At 32.1% G+C, this 25449-nt stretch overlaps 2 protein-coding genes across 8 annotated transcripts in view; one reads left to right on the top strand and one right to left on the bottom strand.

Annotated features, from left to right (window-relative positions):
• Window positions 1-4994, top strand: part of LOC105205719 (transcription factor SPT20 homolog) — a 56665-nt gene extending 51671 nt beyond the window's left edge. For 4 of the 5 annotated variants that reach the window (XM_026132309.2, XM_026132310.2, XM_026132308.2 and 1 more), the window contains 11 exons: window positions 81-431; window positions 548-707; window positions 808-1016; window positions 1321-1471; window positions 1750-1943; window positions 2020-2160; window positions 3094-3190; window positions 3524-3600; window positions 3824-4007; window positions 4126-4292; window positions 4424-4994. In XM_026132309.2, coding sequence (XP_025988094.1) covers window positions 81-431; window positions 548-707; window positions 808-1016; window positions 1321-1471; window positions 1750-1943; window positions 2020-2160; window positions 3094-3190; window positions 3524-3600; window positions 3824-4007; window positions 4126-4292; window positions 4424-4549 — 1857 coding nt within the window. In that variant the 3' untranslated portion in view covers window positions 4550-4994. The remainder of the gene's footprint in view (window positions 1-80; window positions 432-547; window positions 708-807; window positions 1017-1320; window positions 1472-1749; window positions 1944-2019; window positions 2161-3093; window positions 3191-3523; window positions 3601-3823; window positions 4008-4125; window positions 4293-4423) is intronic. The other variant, XM_026132312.2, reaches the window with a different exon arrangement.
• Window positions 4995-5395: 401 nt separating this feature from the next.
• Window positions 5396-24686, bottom strand: LOC105207573 (1-acylglycerol-3-phosphate O-acyltransferase Pnpla3). Of its 3 annotated transcripts, none has more exons than XM_011177110.3 (13): window positions 23973-24686; window positions 12610-12722; window positions 12201-12320; window positions 11767-11955; window positions 11553-11636; window positions 11230-11406; window positions 10869-11044; window positions 10156-10266; window positions 9650-9807; window positions 9394-9481; window positions 9206-9299; window positions 8915-9113; window positions 5396-8765 (listed from the first exon to the last, which is right to left on the bottom strand). In XM_011177110.3, the coding sequence occupies exons 1-13, from the start codon at window positions 24130-24132 to the stop codon at window positions 8557-8559; spliced, it is 1878 nt and encodes a 625-aa protein (XP_011175412.2). In that variant the 5' UTR covers window positions 24133-24686; the 3' UTR covers window positions 5396-8556. The 3 variants fall into 3 exon arrangements, with proteins under 3 accessions (XP_011175412.2, XP_011175411.2, XP_011175413.2); XM_011177109.3 differs by having other exon boundaries at window positions 5396-8768; window positions 23973-24683; XM_011177111.3 differs by lacking the exon at window positions 10156-10266 and having other exon boundaries at window positions 5396-8768; window positions 23973-24678.
• Between the last annotated feature and the right edge of the window lie 763 nt (window positions 24687-25449).

A 25449-nucleotide genomic window follows, 5' to 3' on the forward strand; every position in this document is an offset into this window, starting at 1 on the left:
TCTCTCTTGCATAAAAATACAAAAAGGTATATAAATATATACACATTACAGTTTTATAACAGCTATACAAACATTTTCAGCAAATCCGCGCGTCATTTCAGATTCTGTCAAGAGCTCAAGGGCAACTAACTAATTTGGCTAGTCAGGTAGCCTCCATGAAGGCTATGACGGAAGCCACTACCTCTGCACAAAATAATATCGCGTGTGTGGACTCGGCGAATATACCACAAGTTATCCCGCAAAATGACGTTACCGCTTTGAGCTCAGGGCAATCTTTGGCCAATGGCGGCGCTAACGCGTCGACTTCCGTTCAAATTGATAACTCCGCGATGACAGTAGCGGACAACACTTGTAACGGTTCTGGTATTCTGGTCTTTCAAAAATCGGCTGGTACTATTAATAACACAACACCTACCAATGTTCCAGTGTTGGTGAGCACATTAATTTTTTTATATTTTATAATAGACATTGAATTTTATAGTACACAACATTGTAATCGCATTAAGTTTAAAATTTAATTTTTTAATTTTTTATTTAAAATTTGCAGCAAGCGCAATTGCAAGCAGGAACACAGAACTGTATAGGTGAGGCTACTACTCAGAGCCAAAACGAGCCACCGTTCAAAAAACATTCAACTAATCCAGCAATAAATGCTCTTGTTACTTCTCTCATGAACTCCGCACAGCAATTTCAGCAACAAGCTGCAGGTTTGCTACTGCTCCACAATATATATCTTGTGTCCTTTGATCTTATAATTTTATGTACTTGTAGATTCATAACTGATATTATATTTTATGTATTATGTAGCTAATGCTGCGGCTGCAGCTATGAATAACAATGCACAAGCCACAAATAAATCCAACAATGCCGCGATTCTTAGTCTATTAAATAGCACCCCTGCGAATATAGCTCAGCGAAAAGTTGGCCAACCCCAAAGGATCTCTCTTAATGCTTCCATCCCACCTAGAGTTATCAGTCATGGCAATGTGATTAATGTGCCCAACACTACTGGTCAGGTATATTCAATAAATTAATTTGGTAATAACTCATCTTAAGTTTTATTTATATTTTACACTTAATATATTTTAGTTTTTATATATATATATATATATATATATATATATATATATATGTGTGTGTGTATGTTTCAATATAAAATTAAGCGTAATTTTAATAATTTCTCAATATATTTAATTGATACCTGTAATTTGATATAACTAATAATTAATTATTTAATAGCTATTCTGATATAAAATATATATATATATATATATATATATAAATAAATGTTGCTTATCTAATTTCTATTTATCTTATTAGGTACGCGTAAGCTTAAGCTCTTCCGCTCTAGCAGGACAATTAAGTTGTAAGCAACAACCAGTGAAAGCAACTGCTGTAAGACTTGCGCGAGTCCAGGATCCTACATCTACCCTTGGATTATCAATGCCAGGACTTTCGGCTTTGCTTGCTGGTACAGTAAACGACGTTTATAAAGTAACGCTATTTAACAGCAAGAAAAATAGAATGTAGTCTTTTACACTTTTAATTTGCTATATATTAAAAAAGCTTTTGTATATTTATATTAAAATTTCAACATTTGTACAAATCTATGATTCTAACATTATTTGAAAAATTTTTATATAATCTAACATTTTGAGTGTTGAAATATTCATCAAATTTAAATGAACTTTTTTTTATCTAAATATCAATTTTTTTTCTATTTTTGTTAATAACATAATCTCTGCACAGGCACACCATCGGCTGATAATCCGATACCCGGAATGAATTCGACTTCATCGCTACTCGAACGGCTCACCGCTTCTTCCAGTCAGAGTAGCCAACCAGCGAGTCCGATGACCAGTCCATCGCAAACCAACGTGAATTTACAAGGCGTGAACCTCACTAGTCTGCCAAACTCCATCAACGGTTTACAAAACGTTCAGGTTGTTTAAAATAGCAGTTAATTTGTCTCGTACAAGCTAATACAGATTAAAATAAATTAACACCTTTCCATTCCAGGTATCGTTCCCAGGCTTATCACAACCTATTACGATGTCATTGAACGTATCTCCGACTACTGGTGGCACTGTTACACCTACTGGAGTCATCGTTTCACTCCCTATATCGTCCGCCACAAATACTTGCACGACAGTATCAAGCGTTAGTACTATCTTGTTTATACAAATAACTCTTTTGAGGGAGAGCGATTTAAGGCTCCTGATTCCTCAGCCGAGAACTCCGCGTTGACGGTAGCGACATTCCGTCGCGGACAAAATTAGAACTAATACACCTGAAACGTGACAGATTGACGATGAAATGTTATCGTGCATGTCATTTTGTTATTATGTGTTTCATTGAGAAAATATGACTTGTCTCATATTTACCAAATTCGTAAAAATGGACCGCGAGTAAAGTTTCTTTGAATTTTATACGTAAAAGTACATTTTTCACTTCTTTCAATAGCTATCCGTGTGTTTTCTAGTCTGAATAGATGTCACTTTACATGCTTTTTACGACTATTTACTGACTGCTAGGCGAAAAAAAGATAGTCGTGACCGATTTAGAAGTGTTTTAAAGTCATCTGATTAATCTGTTTTATCCAAATTGGGCATTATTTAGAAATGGCACGTCGGACAAAATTACGTGCCGTGTGTTTTTCTGTTTCAATAGCTTCACTTTACATGCTTTTTACAACTATTTACTGACTGTTAGGCGGAAAAGGATAGTCGTAACCGATATTTAGAAGTGTTTTAAAGTCATTTGCTTAGTTTGTTTTATCCAAATTGGCTTTATTTACAAATGGCATGTCGGACAAAATTACGTGTCATCTCACGCAATTTCTCACTTCTGACGTCATGACTTCAATATGGCTGCGGCGAGTACTCAGGAGCCTTAAAGTGTAAAACGCTTGAATTAGTATGGTTACTAACGGACAAAATTTATTTTCACACACACACACACACACACGCACACATATGAAAATGTCTGTTGCATTGAAAAAGTTAATACCAATGTGTAAAATATACGCATAAGAAATAAATAAATCCATAAATTATTTATGAATATTATCTGAACTATTTTACACTATTTCAGATGGTAGCTGCAACTGTCGTTACAACAGCTATCGCTGGGAGTACACCGACGGTAGTGATTGCCAACCCTCCCAATGCTCACTTGTCTTTGCCAATCGGTAATATATAATCATATTCCATAATAGATACCACTAACTGAACTTATTGGATGTCTAAATTCAATGTTTTTTTTTATTGTTCATGCTAAATTTTATATATTTCTAAGATAGAAATTATATTTTTTACAACTCTTTAGTTTCTAAATAGCTTTATGAAAAAGAAACTGCTTAATATTTATAAGTTTTAATTAAAAATTTTAATTCTAATTAAAATATGATTACCCATTTTCATAAGATCATCAATTTTGGAAATTCATGTCATACATATTTTATTATTATATGCATATTTTATTGTTATATTTCTAAATATTTAATTAATCGTACACATTTCAGCCCAAATAATACCATCTGGAGTAAAAGGATTGTCACAGCAAAATATTAGGAGTAATAATGCAGTAACTCTTGCACAGGTATTAATTTAATACTTGAAACACTTTTTACACATTATGTTTATATGGTAACAGCATGCAATATTTTATAATACTAGAATGTATATAAAATTTAATATAAAAGAAATGGAGAACCTTTATATAGAATAAATTCTTAAAATAGATAATATAGATATATTAGTATTTTATGCAAGAAATGCATTCGTCAACACTTTGTACTAATTCACATAACGTTATATGTTAGGGAGGACAAGCAATTCAATTTATTGGGTCTCAAAGACCGCGATTTAATCATATGACTCGTCAAGTACAATCGAATCAAGTTAAATCGACTGTCTTATCAAATCAATTAGTGACAGTTGCCAAAACAGTAACGGCGAGTCAACTGATATTGTCTGGTAACAAACAAGTATTAACTCCAATAGTGGGTAAGTCAAATCGATAATTTACGATATTTCATGGAAATAAATTGTGATTAAATTTTTTTGCATAGTACTTCGCACTTGTCACAATCAGCGATATCTATATAAATCTTCTACTTCGCAGCCGCGACGAAACCTGTGCTTATGGCGTCGCAGACGACGCCTTCTTCCCAAGTAGTACCTGTTAATAAACAAACTTTATTGACAAAATCCTTACACGCTAGGGCTTCTACCGGTCAATGTAGCCAGCAGACACAAAGTCTCGGAGTGGCTACTTTATCCCAACAACAAGTATGCATTAATTAAGAGAAATTAATTAAACAGTTTTCTTAAGTATCTCAAACCATATTTTTATTAAATATTGATAAAATCAGCTATATTATCGCATAGAAGCAAAAAAAACATTTATTTTGATTTTATAGCTTCAGCAGTTACAACAATGTCTAGCTGCGCAGCATAAAGTTGCCGTCGCGGCGGGGAATTCTCAAAGGACGCAAATTGAAGCTCAGAGAAATTCTACGTCTGCCCCGGGGGAAGACCCCGCCTGAATATGTTCAAATAAATGATAATGATCATGTTACGTCGAAATAATTGAAGCCCGCCTGGAAGAAATGTAATGAGGCATTTGTGTATTATATTACGGTTATGAATATGAGATTTATTTTTTTGCATGTGGAAATCGTATGATATAAATTGTGTTTTTTTTTTGTCTACTTAATTACGAAGAAATTTTATTCTAGTTTAAATAATTCGTATCTGCTGACTGAAAATATACAAGATATACGAGAAGATATACAGGATATTTTACCAGATCAGTATTACGTAACTTATGACCATGTGCAATAAATGCGTTTTTCTCAAATATCCGCCTTAAAATGTTACTTTAGGGAAGGTTTCAATTATTGTACATATAACATATATATGTATATATACATATATATATACGATACGATTTGTTTTATATTAAAAGCGTAATAAATATTCCAGTTTTTATTGATCTTTACCCCTTTTTATAGCACCAGAATCTTGCAATCCTTATATTCTTAATCTATTTAACGAATATTGATAAGAACAATGTTGATATTGATGTACTTTATTTTATTTAATTATATACATCAGATAATTTTGTTTGATATATTTAAATTTATTCCATTACTTACATATTTTTCAAAAGATCGTCATTTAATCTAGCTGTAATTTTTATTTGTACATTTTGATATGTGTATGCACAATTTTTATTTGTAATCATATAGAACATATATATTTCATATACATATAAATCACAAAATATTTTTTTTGGTATTTTTAAACATATAAATTGTCAAGATGCGCAAAATTAGAAAATTACCGAAACGTATAAATACATTTATTCATTCAGATGCTATTGTGCAATGTTCATCAGTTATCTGTATCCATGTACAAATACTGAAACTTTGCGAAATAAAAAACAAATTACTAGTTTAAAAATTACCAAAAAATAAATATTTTACTAATACTTATTAAATATATCATTACAATTCTTTGTTCATATAAACGTTTCTCATGTGTTTTTTTTAATATAAAAGTTATTAAAACTTATATTTAACGAAGTATTTCGTAAATATCAATCTATTTCCACTAATATTTTTTATATATTATAAACAGAAAATTTTGATTGTTGATATAATTTGTTCGTTTTAGCATTTATTCTACTTATTTCTATTAGGAAGATGACACAATAAGCGTAACCATTCACAATGTAATCATCACGTAAGATTTTAAATCAATGTTTTACAAAAAGGAAGATTTGTCAAAAAACTAACATTTGTTTTTTACGATACTTCTTTAATTGAATTATTCATAAGTTAACAAGGAAGGCTGCTTATAACCAAAACAAAAATTTAACTCGTTATTAAAAATCGCGCATGATACAAATATTATTTAAAAAAATGCATTGTTTAAATTGACAATGAGTAAAAAAGATAATCTGCACAACTATTTGGAATAATTTTATATGTAGGCACATTTCACAGCAATTATATGCATATACTATTTATAAATATAAAAGATTTTTTCATATATTCCCATTTTCTGAATAAAATTATCCCAAGGTAAGGCAAATTTTCTTTTACGCATTATTGTAATTCCAATTTTGAATAAGATGGAATATGTAGGCGCCCTAAAATAGATAATTATTAACTCAAATGTAATTAAACGTACATATAAAAAACTTTTAAATATATAAGATCGTTAAAAACTAAACTGGTCATGATCAATAATTACTAAATTACAGTTACTAAATTATGTTTTATATCGCAATATATAATCGTTAACACTCAGACCCAGCCGTATACGATCACAAATTTTTTTATAATTTATTATAAATAATCTATAACTTCGAGATTATAGATACTATCTGGAAATGTAGAAATTGTCTTATGACAATAATTATCTAACAATAATTAATGCTAGCAGGAAGATAGTAAAATTAAAAAAATACAGAATTTATTTTATAAAATAATCTTAAATGTTAAGATATTCTCAAACTATTGTATTTTCACAACCTCCTGATTCGGTATGTTTTCAACAACTTCTTGAACGATAACAAAATTATAATAGAGGTAGTTGCTATTGCACAGAATTATTTTCATTGAAATGTGAGAAAGAACGTTTGCAAATATTTACTACGTATAAAGTTATAAAAGAAAAATGTATATAAGAAACGAAAGAATCTGAATTTATTCGGTATGCGCAATTGTAACGAGCGATAAATTAGATTAATGAAGATGACATATTTATATTCATTAAAAATTTTTAATTGACATCTTGCTCATCACTATTAACACAACACATCTTAAGAGATAATTATAGAAAGGCTTTAAATAAAATTGTGCAAAGGTAATTTTGTTAGCGGGGAAAAAAGCAATTTTAAGTATAAAAAAAATTACTACTAATGTTTAGAAGCTTATATTGCTTATAATAGTAATGATCAAAACAAATCGAAATAATTATTTAGTAAACACAAGTCTGCAAATCATACATGTTTGAACATATACATTCCCTGCAGAAATGCGTCCAAACAAATATTAAAGTGAACAACGAATGTAGTGAACAACTGATCGTAATAAAAACGAGAAGTTAATGTTCACATCGAAGAAAAAACGTCTTATAGCTCGGAAACATAATTTCCGAGCTCAAGTTTGTTATATATTTGTTCAATGTATATGTTCTAAAAGTTAGCTGTAATCTTTTATACGTTATATAAGCAGATTGTGTGTGTATCATCAAATATTCTTTCATCAAATATTCTTCATACATCAACAACTAGAAACAATCGTAAGAAATTCAGAAATAATTTGTTTCTTATTCAAGAATAAGTCACCATTTACAGTAAAAAAATAATCCTTTTATTTTTAACATTATATATCTATTGCAAATTCTCATGAAATATACATGATATGTCATCTGTTTTCTCTTCTGAAACTTAGTTTGCTATTTTCAAAATCGTTCATTATTCAAAAATTTACACTCCAGCTCGATAGTTTTGCTAAAGAAAACTTAACTTTCTAGAATTTCTTTCTAGAGTAAAAAATACCGATGATTTTGGGACATCATACTTTTTAATCACCGATATATCAGTCTCTTTCTGAAATATATTAACTCACGTGAACGCTCGTTATTAATGTTAAATTTTTAAGTTCGAGTTAAACAACTTGGATTTTACTGTTAGAATACTGTTGCACGTCGTACTACAGACGTTTAAATGCATGTGACATTATTGGCACGTATTCAATAATTATGCTTATGTATATTAATAGGTTTACAGACCTAATGCTTCATTTTAATTATATCTTGCAAGAACATACAGTATGAGACATTTAATTTTTAATGCTACGTAAAGTGTAGTAAAAAGCACACGCTATACGTATGATTATAGTGCCATACATATAGTTTTATGGTATACGCATGTATCACTAGAGAAATTTTATTTTATGACTAAAGTAACGTTACAATAAAAATATATTACAAACTGTAGGCCTATTCTGTAACTCTTTAGCAACAATTCAGTATCGTTACAGCGTCCTTGCACAGATATTTATACATGGTAAAAAAGCTGCGCAACGACACTAACGATACCGAATTATCGTTAAAGAGTTACAGAATAGGCCTACTGCGGTGTTAAATTTTCAGCAAGCATTAAAATTATATGAAATAGAAACTTAAATATATATTAGAAAAGTAACAACAGTTTTGATAAAATTTTTTTCTGGTGTCAAATGTCTCAAAAAATTCTTTTTAAAAAAGCATGTAAATGTTTATAAAACATGAATGTACATAGATTTACATTTAGAACAGTTTAATTTAAATTATAGTTTTATTTAGGGTAACATGAGCAATTTATGTTACTTTTTTGTTCATGCGAAATGGAAAAGTTTATGTGTATTATTTTAAATGTCTCATTCTATAAATTATTCGTGACTAATTAAATAGTAATATGTCTTGCAATATGTTATCTAAAAAGTTACATTTTCAATTATATTGTATATGGTAACGATAACAAGCTACTAACTTATTTTTATAGTACGCTCGTGGATGGTTGATCTACTTCTGGTCGACTGTCCGGAGATTTAGAAACTTCTATATATTCCGGATCCTTTTCTACTTCCCACTCACTTTCCGGATCGGAGAATATATTTGCGCTATTCAGTATCTCGTCTTCTAACGATATATCTGATAAATTTTCCATGCTTTGTTGATATCCATCAGTATAAAGAGACTCTGTAGCTGCTGTAAATATTTTACAGAATTTTAATTAAAGAATTGACTTAAATTAATAATTAAAATCACTGGTTAATTTATACTGATGAAAAATAAAATATCCATAAATCATCATCATTGGTATTTCTTATGGAAATCAAAGACCAATTAATTACCGTCATTGAACGTATGTTGAGATAACCATGTAGGTTCATCCCAGTCATCAAATTGGAGTTTCTTATTGGTGTCAACTTCATCTATGGAAAGCATAGTCTGCGATTCTGATTCTGTTACGTCAAATATTTCTGTCACTTGCACTTTATTGTTATCGTCCATATAATAATATGCTATTACAGCCTCTTGATCCGAAGTTGCCTAGTAAAAATTATAAACGATTTAATTTAAAATTTATCATCAAATTTATTCAAACTGTGTTTTTTAAACATTCTATCATTCTTATTACTCACTTGGAGAATATTTTCAAAAGTATCATTCACTGATGTAAAATCGCTCATATTTATTACACAGCTCGATTGCCTTGAATCTTTCCACGATTGCCCACTATAACATAAAAGATTATAACAGTGATAAAGTTAATAAAAAAATTTGTTAAATATAATTTTATAAAAGAGCTATCTCCATTACAATTACTTACCATTCGTTATACTGGACAGTTAAATTTAGATTCTTTTGCTTTTTGTATATAGTGTCTGTCTCTTCGATAGCCTGCACATCATATGTATCTACAAACGTTCGAAAATATAAGAAATCACTGCCAAATAATTTAAGCCACATTAATACATTCATCTTTCTGCCACATGTTATTTACAGACAATTAAATGATGAAAATTTTCTATTATAATTAATTAAAAAATTCAGATTATTAAAAACATTGATCAAAATGTACTCACTCGAATCGTATTCCATAATGTTGAAACAACACTTGATACTTTGAGGCAATGGTTCAGCGTAGGTATTGAGTTTCGGGAACATTATACTCAACTGCTCTAAGAAAAATTTACTTAATTCCACCAAGTTATGTCGTAGTTTCGGAACGGTTGTAATGAATCTGAAATAAAAAAAGATATGCTCTCTTTATTAATTGCAAAGCAAAGTATTATAAAATATTATTTATAAGCATTTATTGCAAACACAGACATCTGATCATCGAGATACTTTTGCTTACTATTTTTATCTTTCGCATCTCTACGAAGCATAAATTCAAAATTAACTCGCTCGTTTATTACAATACTTTCATTTAAAAAAAAAGAAAACAAAAAATTTAATCGTCATATATGTGTCAAAATATATTTACAATTAAAAACACAGTTAATAAATGCTTTGATGATTTCACAAGTATACATGTTAGCCTATCACGAAATAAAGAAAGCATTACATCTGAGAATTTTATGCTTACCGGGAATGTGTTAAACGCTTATTGCAAGTAAGTGCCTGTTGTGGGATATGTAGAACATTTCCAACTATTTTGTATTCCAAGGTACGAGTTTCTATCTTGTTACCAATCAAACTACCAATGACATGCATGACGTTAAATATCACAAGCAATAAATATGCGTGAAATTGTACCAGAATCTGATATGTCAACGTTGACATTGTTGCTCATGCAATGCAAATGCAATAAAAAATAATAAAACAAACTTAAGATGGGACTTCTGTCTAGAGGATTAAAAATTATTTTTGTTGAATTTTTTATCTTTAAAATCGCAAAAATATAGTCATAAAATAGTCTAAATAGTATAAAACAATGGAATCAGAGATATTTAATTGATATATTTTTTTATATGAACAAGAACAATATTTTCATGTAGATGAAAATATTGTTCTTGTTTATATAAACTTTCATATTCAAATTCTTTTTAAACAAAATTTTCTTCTAGACAGAAATATTCTTTAATGACTGATCTTATTTAATAATAAAAAATGTTAATTTACAAAGTATATACAAATATTTATGGCATGCAACACCTCCAATTAATGAAAAATAACGAAAAGCATTAAGTATAATACTTATTTATGCATGTGCATTTGTATTAAAATAAATCGTTGTCTATGTATAAAGCGTGTATGTGATACATATTTACATGCGCATATGTTTCAATAACTACTTACTTTGTGATTGTAGCGTACATTACATCTGCCGGTAGCGTGCAAGGCAAACTCAACAACGATAGCAGCTTCATGCTACGATGCTTAAACAGCCAATTAACGAGTCCCTTGTTGGCAGAATCTATAGCATCTTGGAATATTGTCATCACAGTCTCAGGCATATTAGCTACCAACGCTTCCTACAAACGGAACATAAAAAACGTAAAGTAAAGAATTTAAATTTCAAAATTCAAACATTAACAAATAATTATTGAAATCAAGCTTAAATTAAATTTTAAAATAGTGAGATAATAGAGTAGAATGAGATAATATTATTATCGAAAGTATTGTCACTATTGTTGAAAGTATAGTGGATTTTTCTCACCTGTCTATGCATTTTACATTCCAAACATTCCGGATCATATTCCATACTATCGTCGATCGTTTCCTGAACAACGTATGTCGATTGAACCGCGAGACACCTTGTGCAGTTTAGCAGATTATTACGATGTAAAAATCGCAATGCATCATCGAATCCTTGCTTACACATACTTGAAAGAATCTATAATTTAAAAGCATATATAATTACACTTTTGTTACATTTAAGACATTTGATTATAGAATATAATAGTATTATAGAATATAACATTCAGAATATAATATTATTATAGAATATAGCATTTTCGTATTATAGAATATAACACTTACCTCCGTTCTAGGTGGAAAAAGTATCTTCGTGAACCTGTATATGTTTTGTCTTGAAAGCTCTATGCTTGTATTGGCGAGATTGACCTGCAAAGTGCAAGGACTGTATAAAGTCACTGAGCTAATCAAGCGAACGTTTGTTATTTCATTGTCTATTATCAAAGTTGCTTTAATTTCTTTATCGAAGAATAGTTTATTAATACGCACGAATACGTACATGAAAAAGTTGCGACGAAATATCCCTCGGGCAAATATCGCTTTCTCCGCAGAATGGACTAACAGTAATAGTATTTTCATCGAGCGTAGGAAGATTGTCACTGAAACCGCCGTCCATGTATCTGATGCCGTGAAATCGTGGTGGCAGCAAACCAGAAAATAGCGGCACGAACGAAGTGGCTAACAAAGCCTGTAGAAAACAGAAAATTTATCAAAATAGCAGAAGATGAATGATCTTTCGAAGAAAATTATCGCAATTTGCATGAAAAGAATATACTTAATAAAAATTGTTGCATGAAATTTTTATATACACAAAGAAATATTATAAAAAATTGCTTTCTAAGATATTTCCTGAGTAATGTTACGTTTTAACATTACTCAGGAAACATCAGATAAATCTGCTGTGTTGATCTAACGTATGTGTTTTATTTTTACCTGCAATAAATCTTCCTTTGAATTGAATTGGGAGACGATCACGTTCTTGCCGTCGTATACTCTGGTTAGAGAAATGTGTAATTTACCGTTAACACGGATATGTGCGTCTTCTGGTAAAAACTGAAATAAAAATGATAAGAAAATGGAATAAAAACAACTGCATGAGATATTTTTAATACATATTTTTTACTAGACTTTGGAAAGATCTAAATTGATATTTAGAGATTTATTTATTCCAAATTATTATTGCTATAGCCTAATTTAAAGGAGTTTATTTCGCAGAATTCGAACATAACTTTATATACGATGCTAAATAATGCAAGAATGTTATTCAAGGCGAAAGAAAAACTGCGCACATAATAGACTGCCAGATGCTAATTCAAATGTCGTCATTTCTTGCTCCACTCACCTTGCGCAAATTGTCAAGTAACATTTCTTGTATATTAAATGATGGACTGAACGGTCCGAGCGTGCGTTGTCGCGCTTCACGTGCCACGCGTAATACATTGCTTGTCATTTCACCTGAAAAGAACGAAGAAATGATTATAAATCAAAGTAGGACCAACTATTATATTATTCGCGAACCTACATTAACAAAATTCAATTGATCTCAATAAATTCGCCCATTTTACTTAACGCAAAGGCAAGCTGCAAAAATTATCAATTGAAGCGGAACTGAAACTCTAGATAAAACTAATCAATAAAAATAATCTCTAGATAAAAATAATCGAAAATATAGCACAATAAAATACAAAAAATTTTCGTTATAATTACGGTAATAATTATTGCTATAATTTCACGTAAAATTTTTGTTTGAATAAATATTATTATGTATACATATATCTTTAATGATGATATTCATCTGCGACTTTGTTGTAAATTTTTATGATATATGTATATGTATATACATGTAAATTTATTGATGTTTATTTATCACAAAAATAATGTTTAATTAAAATATTTAAAAAACATAAATGTAAAAATATGTATGCACATATATACATATTTGCCACAGTATGCTCTTAAGGCGGAAAAGGAGGACAATGACGAATCAATACGAGATTAACTATAATATATAACAAGTTTGATAAGATATTTATAATTTATAAAGATACCGAATTGGGAAAATTCGCGTTGCTTATATTGATAAGGTATCAGATAAAAATCAGAGTTGAGAGTCTCGTGTTCGAAAAATTTTAGGAACTGTGTGCATGTCTTCTCACTTTCATTACAAACAGATTTGTATTTTATCAAGGTTATCGTCTTAGTATCTTCAGAATTCATCTAACAAATGCAATTAAAAAAGTATATCTCTCAACGCGTTTATCCCGATTAATTATATTTCTGTTAAGCTTTTTATTGAAACTCTTAACTGTTATGAAAAAACAATTTATGATTCACACTCTGTGATCAACAACGTTCCTATCACTATTGAGATATTCACTTTCATTTGTTGATCTTTTTAAAAAAATTTTTAATAAGTTATCGCTATTAGTGCTCTAAACGCGTACATTAAGTCATCGAAAAATCTTAATTCTCAGAATTAAAAGAAAACAAAACAATTATGTTAGATAAAAAAACAAATGAACAAGATGTAGTTTAGATGAATATCCGAGATTACTCAGAAAACTAAGTTTTAATACAAAATTATTCAAATTTATTCGAAAGGAAATATAAAAACAAAGAATCAGTATAAATTAATACAAAGTTTTAAAATTATTCAATGTCGGTGTTATGCAAAGTGACGCGATATCGCAAAATACTCTCTAGTTGCAAAATATGTTGTTTTTTTCAGAACTACCACGTAATATAGCCGATATCGCGATGTTCATGATAAATCGATAATAAACACAGATGTGCGTGCGTCTATTAAATTTACGCAACGTTACGACGACCTTCCCTCTATCTCTCTGGCATTTGCTCCAAAAAATGTAAACTTAAAGACGATTTTACGTCAATTATGAAGGAAAGAATTAGCGATAGGAAGAGACGAAAGATATTGTTGCGCGTGTGATATCTTCCGATCGACCACGCGACATTTTTTGTTGATTAATGTTTCGTGATCTCTGTGATCCATGAAGAATTATCCGTTGCAAAAATCATGAAATGACGTATGAAACTGTCCGCAGTGACGTCCGAGGGAGGTATCTCGTCGTTTAAGTATTCCAGAAGATTGGTACATATATATTTTGACATAACGATTCCATTTACTGATTATAGGAGAATTAAAGTATCTTTAACTCTTTTCATTCAGTGCATTCAATTCTCATGAGAATTCTTATTTCTTCACAGACAACTAAAAAATTACAATTTTTTAATTGTGTCGTAACAAACGAGAGCAATATACACTGAGAGAAAAAGTAAGTAATCGTAAAACAAACAATTTTACTTAACACAAAAAATTATTTATTCGATAGAAAAATAACACAATAATTATAATCAAGCTCGAAATATTTAACAATACAAATTTAAAAGATAAACAAAATCAACTCGAGCAATTTAGAGACCTAATGAATCATAAATTTATAACGCATTTACGAAATTTCTTATGTGGAAAAGTAACAGCTTGCAGTCAAATTAAAAATTTCTTAATTGAAATATTTATGCAAATAAAATTAAAAAAAAAAATAATTTTCAGTCAATAATTTTTTCTTGCAGTTTAGAAAATGTTTACTGTTACACTACTTTTATATTCAAGATAATCAAATTTTTTTAATCTAAGTAAACAATGTAATAATATTAAGTTTAATAATATTATTAATTTATTTATAAAATCATTATTTAAATATAAAAAATGTAAGAATGCAAAATTATATACTTAAGGTAATGTCTCTATTACATAAAAGCAAATATTTTTATTTAAACTGAACAAACAAATGCTTGCATCAAAATACATGGCTATAGAAAATATATTTTTTTTCATCTAAAAAATTTTCCTTTTAGTGGAAAAAAATAACAAAAAATTGAACTCGAAGAAAATCAGTCTTCTACATTTGCCTTCCTTTCATACTTGGACCATCGTTACTGTTAATTTTCTTGTAAATTTAAATCTTCTCCGTGTAACGATTTTCTTTGTAATCAGAAAATCAAATCGTTATATCAAAATCACATTTAAAAATAATATTACCAATTAATGTTAACGATTCAAAACAATAAATCTGGAAAATTCTATTTTTAGAATTGTTGTAATAGCAAATGTGAGCGATATGTCCGCGCGCACCAGAGATATATCATTTTAAAGTTTTTAAATCTCGTATCCGCATTTGCACTTGAATAATCTGCGGAGTGCGAATAACCGTTTATGAATTTTTAGATTTCGTGCGCCTATACCATGCGCACCGCGAATCACGTCGAGATAAGCACGTGCATCCGTGTTAAGGTTCGCGCAATAATGTTTACGTTCGGGCAGCCGCGCGCGCTTGATCTTGGAGTAAAAAAAAAGATGAGTCGTGCTCCTCCGAGATTGATATGGTTATTTTAGAGACTTCTTAATTCCCACGGCGTCACACGGGCCGGTCAGGAGAGGGCCGTTGAAAGACAGGGATAAATAAACGGCCCCCGGAAATGACAGAAAGAAACAAATAGCCGCGGATAGGGTTATCAGATGATGTGCGCAAAATGTTGCGGAGTCAACCGGGAGTCAGCGCGAGCCAAGTATACGTCAGCGTATCCGATACGCAGCTTAGCCGATAGATAGGAAACAGCATTGCTTTGTTCGCCGTATCTCTCGTGCCCGGCCCGCTATAATAGAGATACGGACGAGAGCTGACATCACGTGTCGGAACTGCTCGCGGTTCTACGCCGCGCGAATCATTACACGTTCGTGGCGCAGAAAGATCAAGGAGAAACGATGACATCGCGCTTCGATGGGAGCCACCAGTGTCCAGATGGAATTTCTCTCTTGGTAAACCGAGGAAAAGGCCGAATTTGTAGAATAGATAACGACCGAGCCGTTTATTTTTGGAAAAGTATGGAATGTGATATCTCGGTGAATGCGCGATCATTTTTTTTTCTTTTTTTTACAGGCTCAGCTTGAATCGCAGAATCATCGAATAATTTTGATATATATTGTACAACTATATATTTATTATAAAACGATATGCGATTTTAATAATATGTGATTTAATTCAACATCATTATTCGATCATTTAACTTCTTTCTGAATTATTTTTCGTAAATTAACGAAGATTAAATTTCACAGCCTCGACTTTATTCAATCGACTAGTTTTTTTCCTCGGATATTTATGGAGATCCCAAAAATATAGTTTGTCGATTACAATTGCGTGGATTCGCATGAAGAATTAGACTATTGTAACGCATTATATCGAATATAATCCGATATCGAATCGCAAAGGATTAAATACATATTTCCCGAGATAATCCGGATTTCGTTATAGGAAACGTCGGATCTATGCGAATCGAATTTACGATGTGTGCAAAGAAAATATTTTGATAACATCGAATGCAAATGAGAAAGTATCTAGAATAATATTGTTCACGTTAGCATTAATTTGATTACATAAGTACTGTTAATGATTGCAGCAAACTGATTGCGTTGAATCTTTTCAGTAAACCACTGCTAGAATCATTTACGTAGGAATTCCATAATATACTGCATACAATTATTACAGATTATTGTAATAAAACTGTGACGTATCACTTATATCATTAACATTTGAATTTGACATTGTTATGTAACATTTATGCAATTTAATGAATGTAAATGTGCATACTCAAAAAAATTCATAAATGTTATTAATATTTATAATATACATATGTATAAAAACAGTAATACATTTTAAGAATGTAATATTAATATTTTAATTTTAATATTGAATATTTATTAGTATTGATGTCTATGTGCGTTCTCTAAAAACTTTGTAACATTTACATAATTATGATGATGAAACTGTGACGTCAAATAATATTCCGTACATTCTGTCTTGGCATCTAATTATAGTACTAGGCAGTGCAATGTTACTGACATTTTTACTAAAATTTACTTGGAAAATAGTGTAACAATTAGAAGTGCAGCAAACATTTGTTCTATAAGTGTCATATAAAAATTACATAACAGTGTTTATTGAGTTGAATTGAGCAAATATGAACATAAAATGATTGTGAATCTGAACGATCACGAATTCATGTATAACAAAAAATGATAATTTATGCGTCACGTGAGGCGCACGAAATAAGATATTAAGAATCAGGATCTTTCGGGTCTTGGAGAGGAGTGCTAAATATTCCGCGCGTAAATAGGAATTAATGAATGATTGAACTGAACACGAGCAAAAATCATTGCGTTGAATCATTCATTGAAAACGATGCACTCAACCTATGAACGCATTCACCGTTGACAAGTCGGAACCGTTATTTATACCGGCAAATTGCACCGTGCTGATCTTATTATTAAACTTGCCATAGTCTGAATTGATCGAACCGTTTAACTCTAATATATCCGGGAGGCTTATACAGAGCTCCGTTACATTAACGGAATTAAATTTTTTTTTCTTGTTAGAGAAATATCAATGATCCAGACTAGCCATCGAACATTAACAAATTAACGCATACTTGACTTAAATAAAACGCAGGTAATTGAGGATCGGAGGTGATTACATCGAGAAAATGTTAATGATAGAAAATACCATATTCTATTGTACTATTTTGTAATGCAGTTGCTTCCGAGATAGAGCGTCACAATGCTTTAAAATTAATTACGTAACTTGTTGTCAAAACTTGTTGTCAAAATGCAAACAATAAAAAAAAAACAATAGAATTTAGCACAAAAATTTAACTAAAAGTTGCATTTAAATCCTAAATTCTAGCGCTTTTATTCTAACGATTATTCTAACGATAGATGGAGATTAGCTATTTGCCAATTCGATTTTTTACAACGAAAAATAAAAGTTTCTCAGATAAAAAATAAATATAAATTAAGTAATGTGTATAAAAACAATTGACAAAAAATGTGGACAAAATTATCTAATCCGACTATACTGATATATAAAATGATATGTAAGAAGTTTTCTCCTCTCAAAAAATCATTTTTTATCAATTAATCGACATGCATGCTCAAATGCACACCTATGATCAAAGGGTACTGATGAATATCTTTCTAATCTTAAACCTATCAAGAAACAATTTTAAGACTAAAATGTCGTCTGTATCATCATTTCGCCGATCGATCTTCGGGCGAAGATTATCGTTGGCACGCGCACGAAGATACAAAAACTGTCAAATGCACGTAAGGACTTTGTTATTGCGCGTGAATGATACCTGGTGATCGTGTCTCATAATCAGAAGGTAGCAACAGGTCGACAGACCCGTAATTACTTTGTATGTAAAAAGCACTGTCCTTTGGACTTTAGATCTTAGTCCTTCGATAAGCATCGAACAAATGCCTGTAGTCCACGATTCGCGATAGATACATGTGCATCGTCGATATTATCTAAAGAAAAAAAAAAAAAAAAAGATAAACGTGTCATTGAAAGCATTATTCGTGACATTGTGCTGTACCATAGACTCATTTTTCGGAAATTATAATCGATGATGCAAGAACGATTACGCTTTATTCAATCACCAGGATAGCCGATAATAAGAAAGTTTCGATACATTAACTGTAATAATTGACTGTAATCTATAAATAGAACTATGGTAAGCTATTCGCCAATTCAATTTTTCAAAAAGGAAAATAAAAGTTTATTGCGAATTTTAGATAAAAAACTAAATATATAATTTTAGATAAAAACTAAGCATATAAAAATTTACTAAATGTAAATAAATATTTATTTAGTATAAGATAATTTGATTTAACCATCATTTTTTTATTGAGCAAACATTTATGTGCTGTAAGTCAATATTTCATTGCAAATATTCAAACAAATATCTATTGAAGTTTAGTAATTTTTTTTCTCAGTATATATATTGAACTTGATCTCATCACTACAGTGGGCATTCTCTTTCAACGCACATTATCACAATGCGATAAAACGTTATAGCTAATGTTTCATACATTTTCCGCGCTTGTTTCCCTTGACAATTTATCAATCTCAAGGAAGGCTTTTCTTTCCACGATAATTAAAATTATGATCGACAAACATCACTCGAACAATGTAATTCTGACTTGGCTTTATCAGGCAACAAACTGTCAGGCTGCGTAATCATCGATAATTACGCTCTTATCAGATTACGCAGATAAGTTGAAGGAGCAAATAAATTTCGGGAATTATTCATGCATGGATAAGCATGCTTATCGTCGAAATAATCAATTTTACATTTGGCTGTGTGCTTACGTATCTCGTATCATGTATCTCAACGTGATCACAAATCGACTGATCTATTAATATAATCTTTGTAGATAAAATATCTCTGTATATTAAAAAAAAGCATTTTTTTTTCTCTCCGTCTCTTTCTGCAAACTTCCTCTGCCTCTTTCTCAACAAGGAAAATGTGTTTTTGACTTCAGCTCGCAGATAATCGCGGCACCTCGACCTCAAGATCTGCACGCCACTTCCTTCCGGCTAACGTCAACATGGTGAAAAGTTAAAAGGCCGCTATCGGTCATATAGCAATTTCTCTGCAACAAACGTGCAGTCGTAACCCAGTTCCACTGACACCGATGCACAGATCTAGGCGAGAAAACCGACAAGAGATAGCGTCTAACCCTTTCTAGCCGATTTGTGCAATGTATGACCATGATTTTGATCGCCTCATTCGCGAAAACATATTTGTCACAGCTGCCGATGCTTATTGTACGACGCACGTCCATGTTATGTATGTACGAGCCTGTCTAATATGACCTTGTTTGCGCGCCGCGAGATCAGAAACGCGTGACTAAATTCTATGAAAGTAATACGTTTGAAAGCAACAACAGACAGAAAGAGACGCGCGAAAAAATTAATCTAATAACTAATTCTAGTATTAATTTAGGTTTCATATTAATTAAAATTCTAAAGTATTCGATTTACTGCAGACTGCATTTCTACTGCAATTTACACATCCATTTTTTAGAATGACCGAAACGATTGATATTTAGAAAATATTCATAAGGCTCTGAGGAATGATATTTAAATATTTAGAGATATAGCAACGAATAAAATATTAAAAAATATATGTTTTATTCATTGACTTGCTAATTTAATTAAAATACCTCGAAATCCGTCTGCAAGAAATTTATTTTGTACGTGTCTAAAGATCCAAATGTCAATCGTCTAAAAACTTTCTCAACAATGGATAATTAGCATTCGTGCATACATCAAGTACCGATGCAATTTCATGATGTAATTCGCGAGTAAATAAATCTGCCGAGTAGTAGACAAAGAGAAGTATCGAAGCGGCTTTTTTCAGGTGTATGCCAAAGTCTACCGAGTTCAATTTCATCAGTGAATCACGCATCATTCCCTGGCAGCTTCTCGTTTAATTGAGCTCAAACTACGTTTAGTCGTCATACGCAACTCGTCTCGCTTCCGTAATTAGGACTTACGCAACACGACGAAGTGCGACGATTGACCTCGTCGTTACATCGCATCGAAAGTGATTCATAATAAGCTCGTTCTATTGTGATGCGTATATAAAAAAACCTAGATATAGCATTACATACGACTTTAACAAAACGTTAGTCGCAACATTTCGTTTCTCGCGATGCTCGGATCTTCACGCAGAATTTTCATAATAAAATCATGTCACCTGTGCGACGCAAATAAGAGAACGAGAATGAAAAAAGAAAGATTAAAAGCGATAAATAAGAAAAAAAAATCTGAAATAACATTGTTAACATTAAAAACGACATTGGGATTTCTTTCATTTTATACCTTAGACGTATACATTTCTTTTTATATAAAATTGTTCCGTACCGAATAGACAAAACGATAAGCGAAGTTTTTAATCTCATTTTTCTCTCAAAGTTTATATTAAAAAAAAAAAAAAAAAAATAGAGCAGGAAATGGACAATTGGAGTTAGATGCGACGGATTTCAGCGTATTGTGTCATTATGAATGCATAATGGTGCGCGGAGTGGCACTTGAGAGATAGGAGAGCACAGGCATGCCGCTTGTGTTTATCCCGCTTCTCATGATAATGAAAGACAACGAGTTTGGCTTCGCGGGGAAACAAAACACTCGACGCGATAAGCCTCGGCACCCCGCGGCCCCGCGGCAATGCGGCTGCTAGGCGTACGCGACCCATTTACCAGAGAACCAAGGCGTATTAAGGGTAATGACGTGTACAATACATACACACCATATATGCGTATTTGCGAATTATTTCAGGACTTGTGTGACAGCGCGTGTCATGGAGATAAGTCGCCGCGCTTATCGATCGGGAGCTTCTAAAGCTTCACCTCCAAGATTATCGCCGAGTAATCGTCACTCCGTGCAATCGTCACAGCGTGTTTACAGCTACGTACGCGTACCGACAATAACACGTGCCATGTAACTATTATTCGATTTACAGAAAGTGCAAAACAGATGAGAGAACTCCTCGGAAATTCCTGTAGAATTGTACCGCGTCCTTCCTTTTTACTTTAATCTCTCTTGCATTCTTTTTTAAAGTCTTATCGAAAGAGCTATCGGAAATTTTTAAACAACATTTTAAGAAGCTCTTGAACGACTACTTAAAATAGTGTCTTCTTATCATCTAATTTCCAATGGATAAATATTTACACACAAGCATGTAACGAAAGTGAAGATGTAATCTGTTAGGCAATTTATCAAATATTTATTTGATTTTATTCGAAGGTGGAACAGTCGGCCTTAAGGCTTGAGATGAATGATAAAAATCTCATTCCCCAAGGTGCTACTGCACAATTGTTTATTTCCCAAGAAAATTCTCGATTCTATATTTTTTTTATCTCTGCCTTCATGCGCTTGACTTCCCCGATCGCATATTTCATTTTTCTTTTTTTTTTTATGTTTTATTCCTCCGATCGCGACGTATTTCAATCGTTTTTCTCTCTACACGATTTATTTCTCGTCGTACGAGTTTAACGATCACGCGCGTATCGCACCTGCGATAAACGCCCGGGGGCAATCTTAATGACGTTGTCCCGCGACAATCTGAGCGCGCGTACATATTTAATAAAAAGTTAACATGTAATGCGAGCGCAATCTCGGCGAGCGTGACAGATATGAAAAAGGACAAGTGCGTTACAAATTTACCGCGTTGCGCGCTAATTAGTCCGCCGCGGTCGCTCTCGTTATCGCGGTAACGACATACGCGCGAATGAATTATAGGCGGCATAATAATAAATCCATTCGTTCGTTTCGCCGAGCCTCTCTCGTTGTACAACCAACATTGCAATTTCATTTAACCGCGGCGCGTGCAAGTGCGCCCGTTAATCAGATAATTATAAAGTCAAGCTTTTTAGTAATCAATTTTCAGATACGATATCATTCATCGAACGAGGTTACGATTTCAGATCTTACGATTATGTAACACACATGCGCAATTAATTCTTTCGAAAATTTCGATTACCGAGAGAAAATAATTCTGAATCGAATTAAATGTTAGAACGGTTCGAATAATTTTCTTTTTTTTTTATTCACGATTTTCCACGATTCTGATAATTGAAATCTGCGAGGATGCTCTTCTTCCATCTATTTTTTCTGTTTACTCCAATTAATTCTATTTATTCTAGCAGAATCATGAAAAATCGTTAATAAAAAAAGAGCTCTTTTTTTTATGAGAATTGCCTTTTTTTTATGAACACCGTTGCTCCTTCCTGTTTTCCTATCTCATTGTTACACATTCCATCTTCCATAAGAACTCCTACAAATTGTTCCAATTAGAATCGTTGAAAATCGTTAAAAAAAGCTCTCTTTTATAAAAATTGCCATTTCTCTCTTGTTTTATAAATATTTAATCTTCTTTTATGCGCACTATCTCTCTTTCCTATTTTCTTATCTCAAATATTCTATTTTGTCTTATTGTTAGAATGATTTGTGGAAGCTTTTATGGAAACCAGAATGGTTTGAGTATACAGAAAAATAGATAAAAGGAGAGAATTTTTCTAAAAAAGGGATTTCCTTTTTCCTTTTATGAACATTATCTCTCCTTTCAGTTTTCTTATCTCAAATATTGCGTTTTCCATAAAAACTTACACAAATTGTTCCAATTATTAAAATTGTTGAAAATTATTTTTTAAAAAGAAACTTTTCTTTAAGAATTGCCTCTTCTTTTTTTATGAGTTGGAAAACTGCTTTTTCTGCTAAAAGCAGCCTTTGGCCAAAGAAAAAAATGTTAAAAAAATTAAAGCTAATTCTTTAAATGTTCAGATAAAAAGAACCATGGAGAGAAGAAAGGAAAGGTCATATTCAAAATAATGTAGCACTGACAGAAGAATAAAAGAAGAAAAATAGTTAAAGAAGAAAAATGAAAGCAATATATTATTAAGACAGGTAAAGTCATAAATAATTTTCAATCTTTGATTGAAAGCGTAATTAATTACAAATTTATTCATACATTCATTGATTTTTTTTTTACTTTCAAAGATTGAAAATTTATGACTATGAATACGCAGCCTAAAACAACATTAGCAAACAGAATAACATTAATGTTATTGAATATTTGCGTTTTTACTGTAAAAGAAGCTGCTTAACCCTTCGACGCTACTCCGGTTAATAAGCAATCAACAATGAAATTACGTAGAACAAATATAAGACGCGCGCGTAGGTCGATCCAATTAATTGAGTGGGCGATCAGTCTGCGATGACTCCGCGATCGGATCGAGACTTTTGCATAACTGTGGCGGAGAAAAAGAGATGCGAGTTCACTCACCCAGAGGCAAATCGCAGAGCAAGCAGCACGCGGCGATAGCGCCCGCGGACGCGCCGCTTATTTTGTTCAGCAGCAAATGCGGTGCGTACTTCTTGAAGCAGACCGCCACGCCGACGTGGTAGATGCCAAGAAAGCCGCAGCCAGCGAATGACAGATTCATGTTTGCTCTGTCGCTCTGACCTAGTGACGGGACGATGACACCCTCCGGCTCGTTCTCTACGTCGTGTTGGCTCTCCTCTCCTTACTCCTTCCCGGTCTTCTTGCCCTTTCGAGGAACGCTCGATCGAGGAGCTTCGATCGAGGAGCTTCAATGGAGCTGAACGGCCACGTGCAGCTCGCGATGATTTCCCGCGCAAAATCGCGGCCGTTTACGGGATTCTGTCCACTCCCCGTTCGACGTGTGCGGCGGAAAGGCGCGGAATTCGCACGTACGTTTCCTTCTTTTCACGGAAGAACGCGTTTGATTTCACGCGTAACGTATATCGACGAATCGCTCACGTTGTGCTTACGTTCGAGTCTGACGGATGCAATGCTGCGAATGATGCGTGCGCTACGACGGTCGATCGTATACTATCGTTGTATGTTACGAGCAACAGCTGTTCGTCCCGATTATGTACCGAGCGCGCGGATGAGAGAATGAGAGAGAAGAATTGACACAAGGAGGGAAGGAAATAGATACGTATCGCGGTACGCGGTATACCGGCCGCAACAACGCGATGAATGCCTCCGCGATAACGTGAGAGGCCACATATGACGTAATGCAACGCGATTGGCTCGAGCCGGGTGGTGTGGTTCGTCAGTCACGCCTACCATGTGCCTGTGGCGTTCGCAAACGCACTCCCGCCAAGTCGATTCGATTGCGCACTCTCGATCGATTGTACCGTCGAGCCATCGATAAAAGATCGATTTTTACTTCTGTCCCGCGGATTATAAAAGTAAAAATTACTACGAATTATAAACGCGAATCGTGCAGATTGCTAATAACAGATAAATTGTGAATATGATAAAACGTCGAAAATTCATATTGGCGAATGACAAAGGATATAGCCGAATAAGAAGAGTAATTTTGAGCCCCGCGCGTAATCAATCGTTATGTAGAGCAAAATATTCACCTAGATAAAAGAAAATTTTCTGCCAAGTTTTGTTTAAAAATGGCCACTATTTTAGATCAAAAGATAATGCGATTTAAAAAATTTTAGATTTTTTTAAAAACAGAATTTTTAGCACAGAACGACAAAAAGATTAGAGTTTATATAATATGTATATAAATACCCTTTATAACCATAATTTTTTTGTAAAGATTAATTTAGATTTAACGGAGAAAAAAAATATTAATGAAAAATCATATTTATTAAAAGATTTCGAAATTGTGGAAGTTTTTTGAAATAAAATTTGACACAAAATTTGCTCAAAATCACTCTTCTTATTCAGCTATACCCTTTCCGAGAAGTATATAATTATAATATATAATAGTGCA

Source organism: Solenopsis invicta, chromosome 14 (genome assembly GCF_016802725.1).
Source record: "Solenopsis invicta isolate M01_SB chromosome 14, UNIL_Sinv_3.0, whole genome shotgun sequence".
Lineage (NCBI taxonomy): Eukaryota > Metazoa > Arthropoda > Insecta > Hymenoptera > Formicidae > Solenopsis > Solenopsis invicta.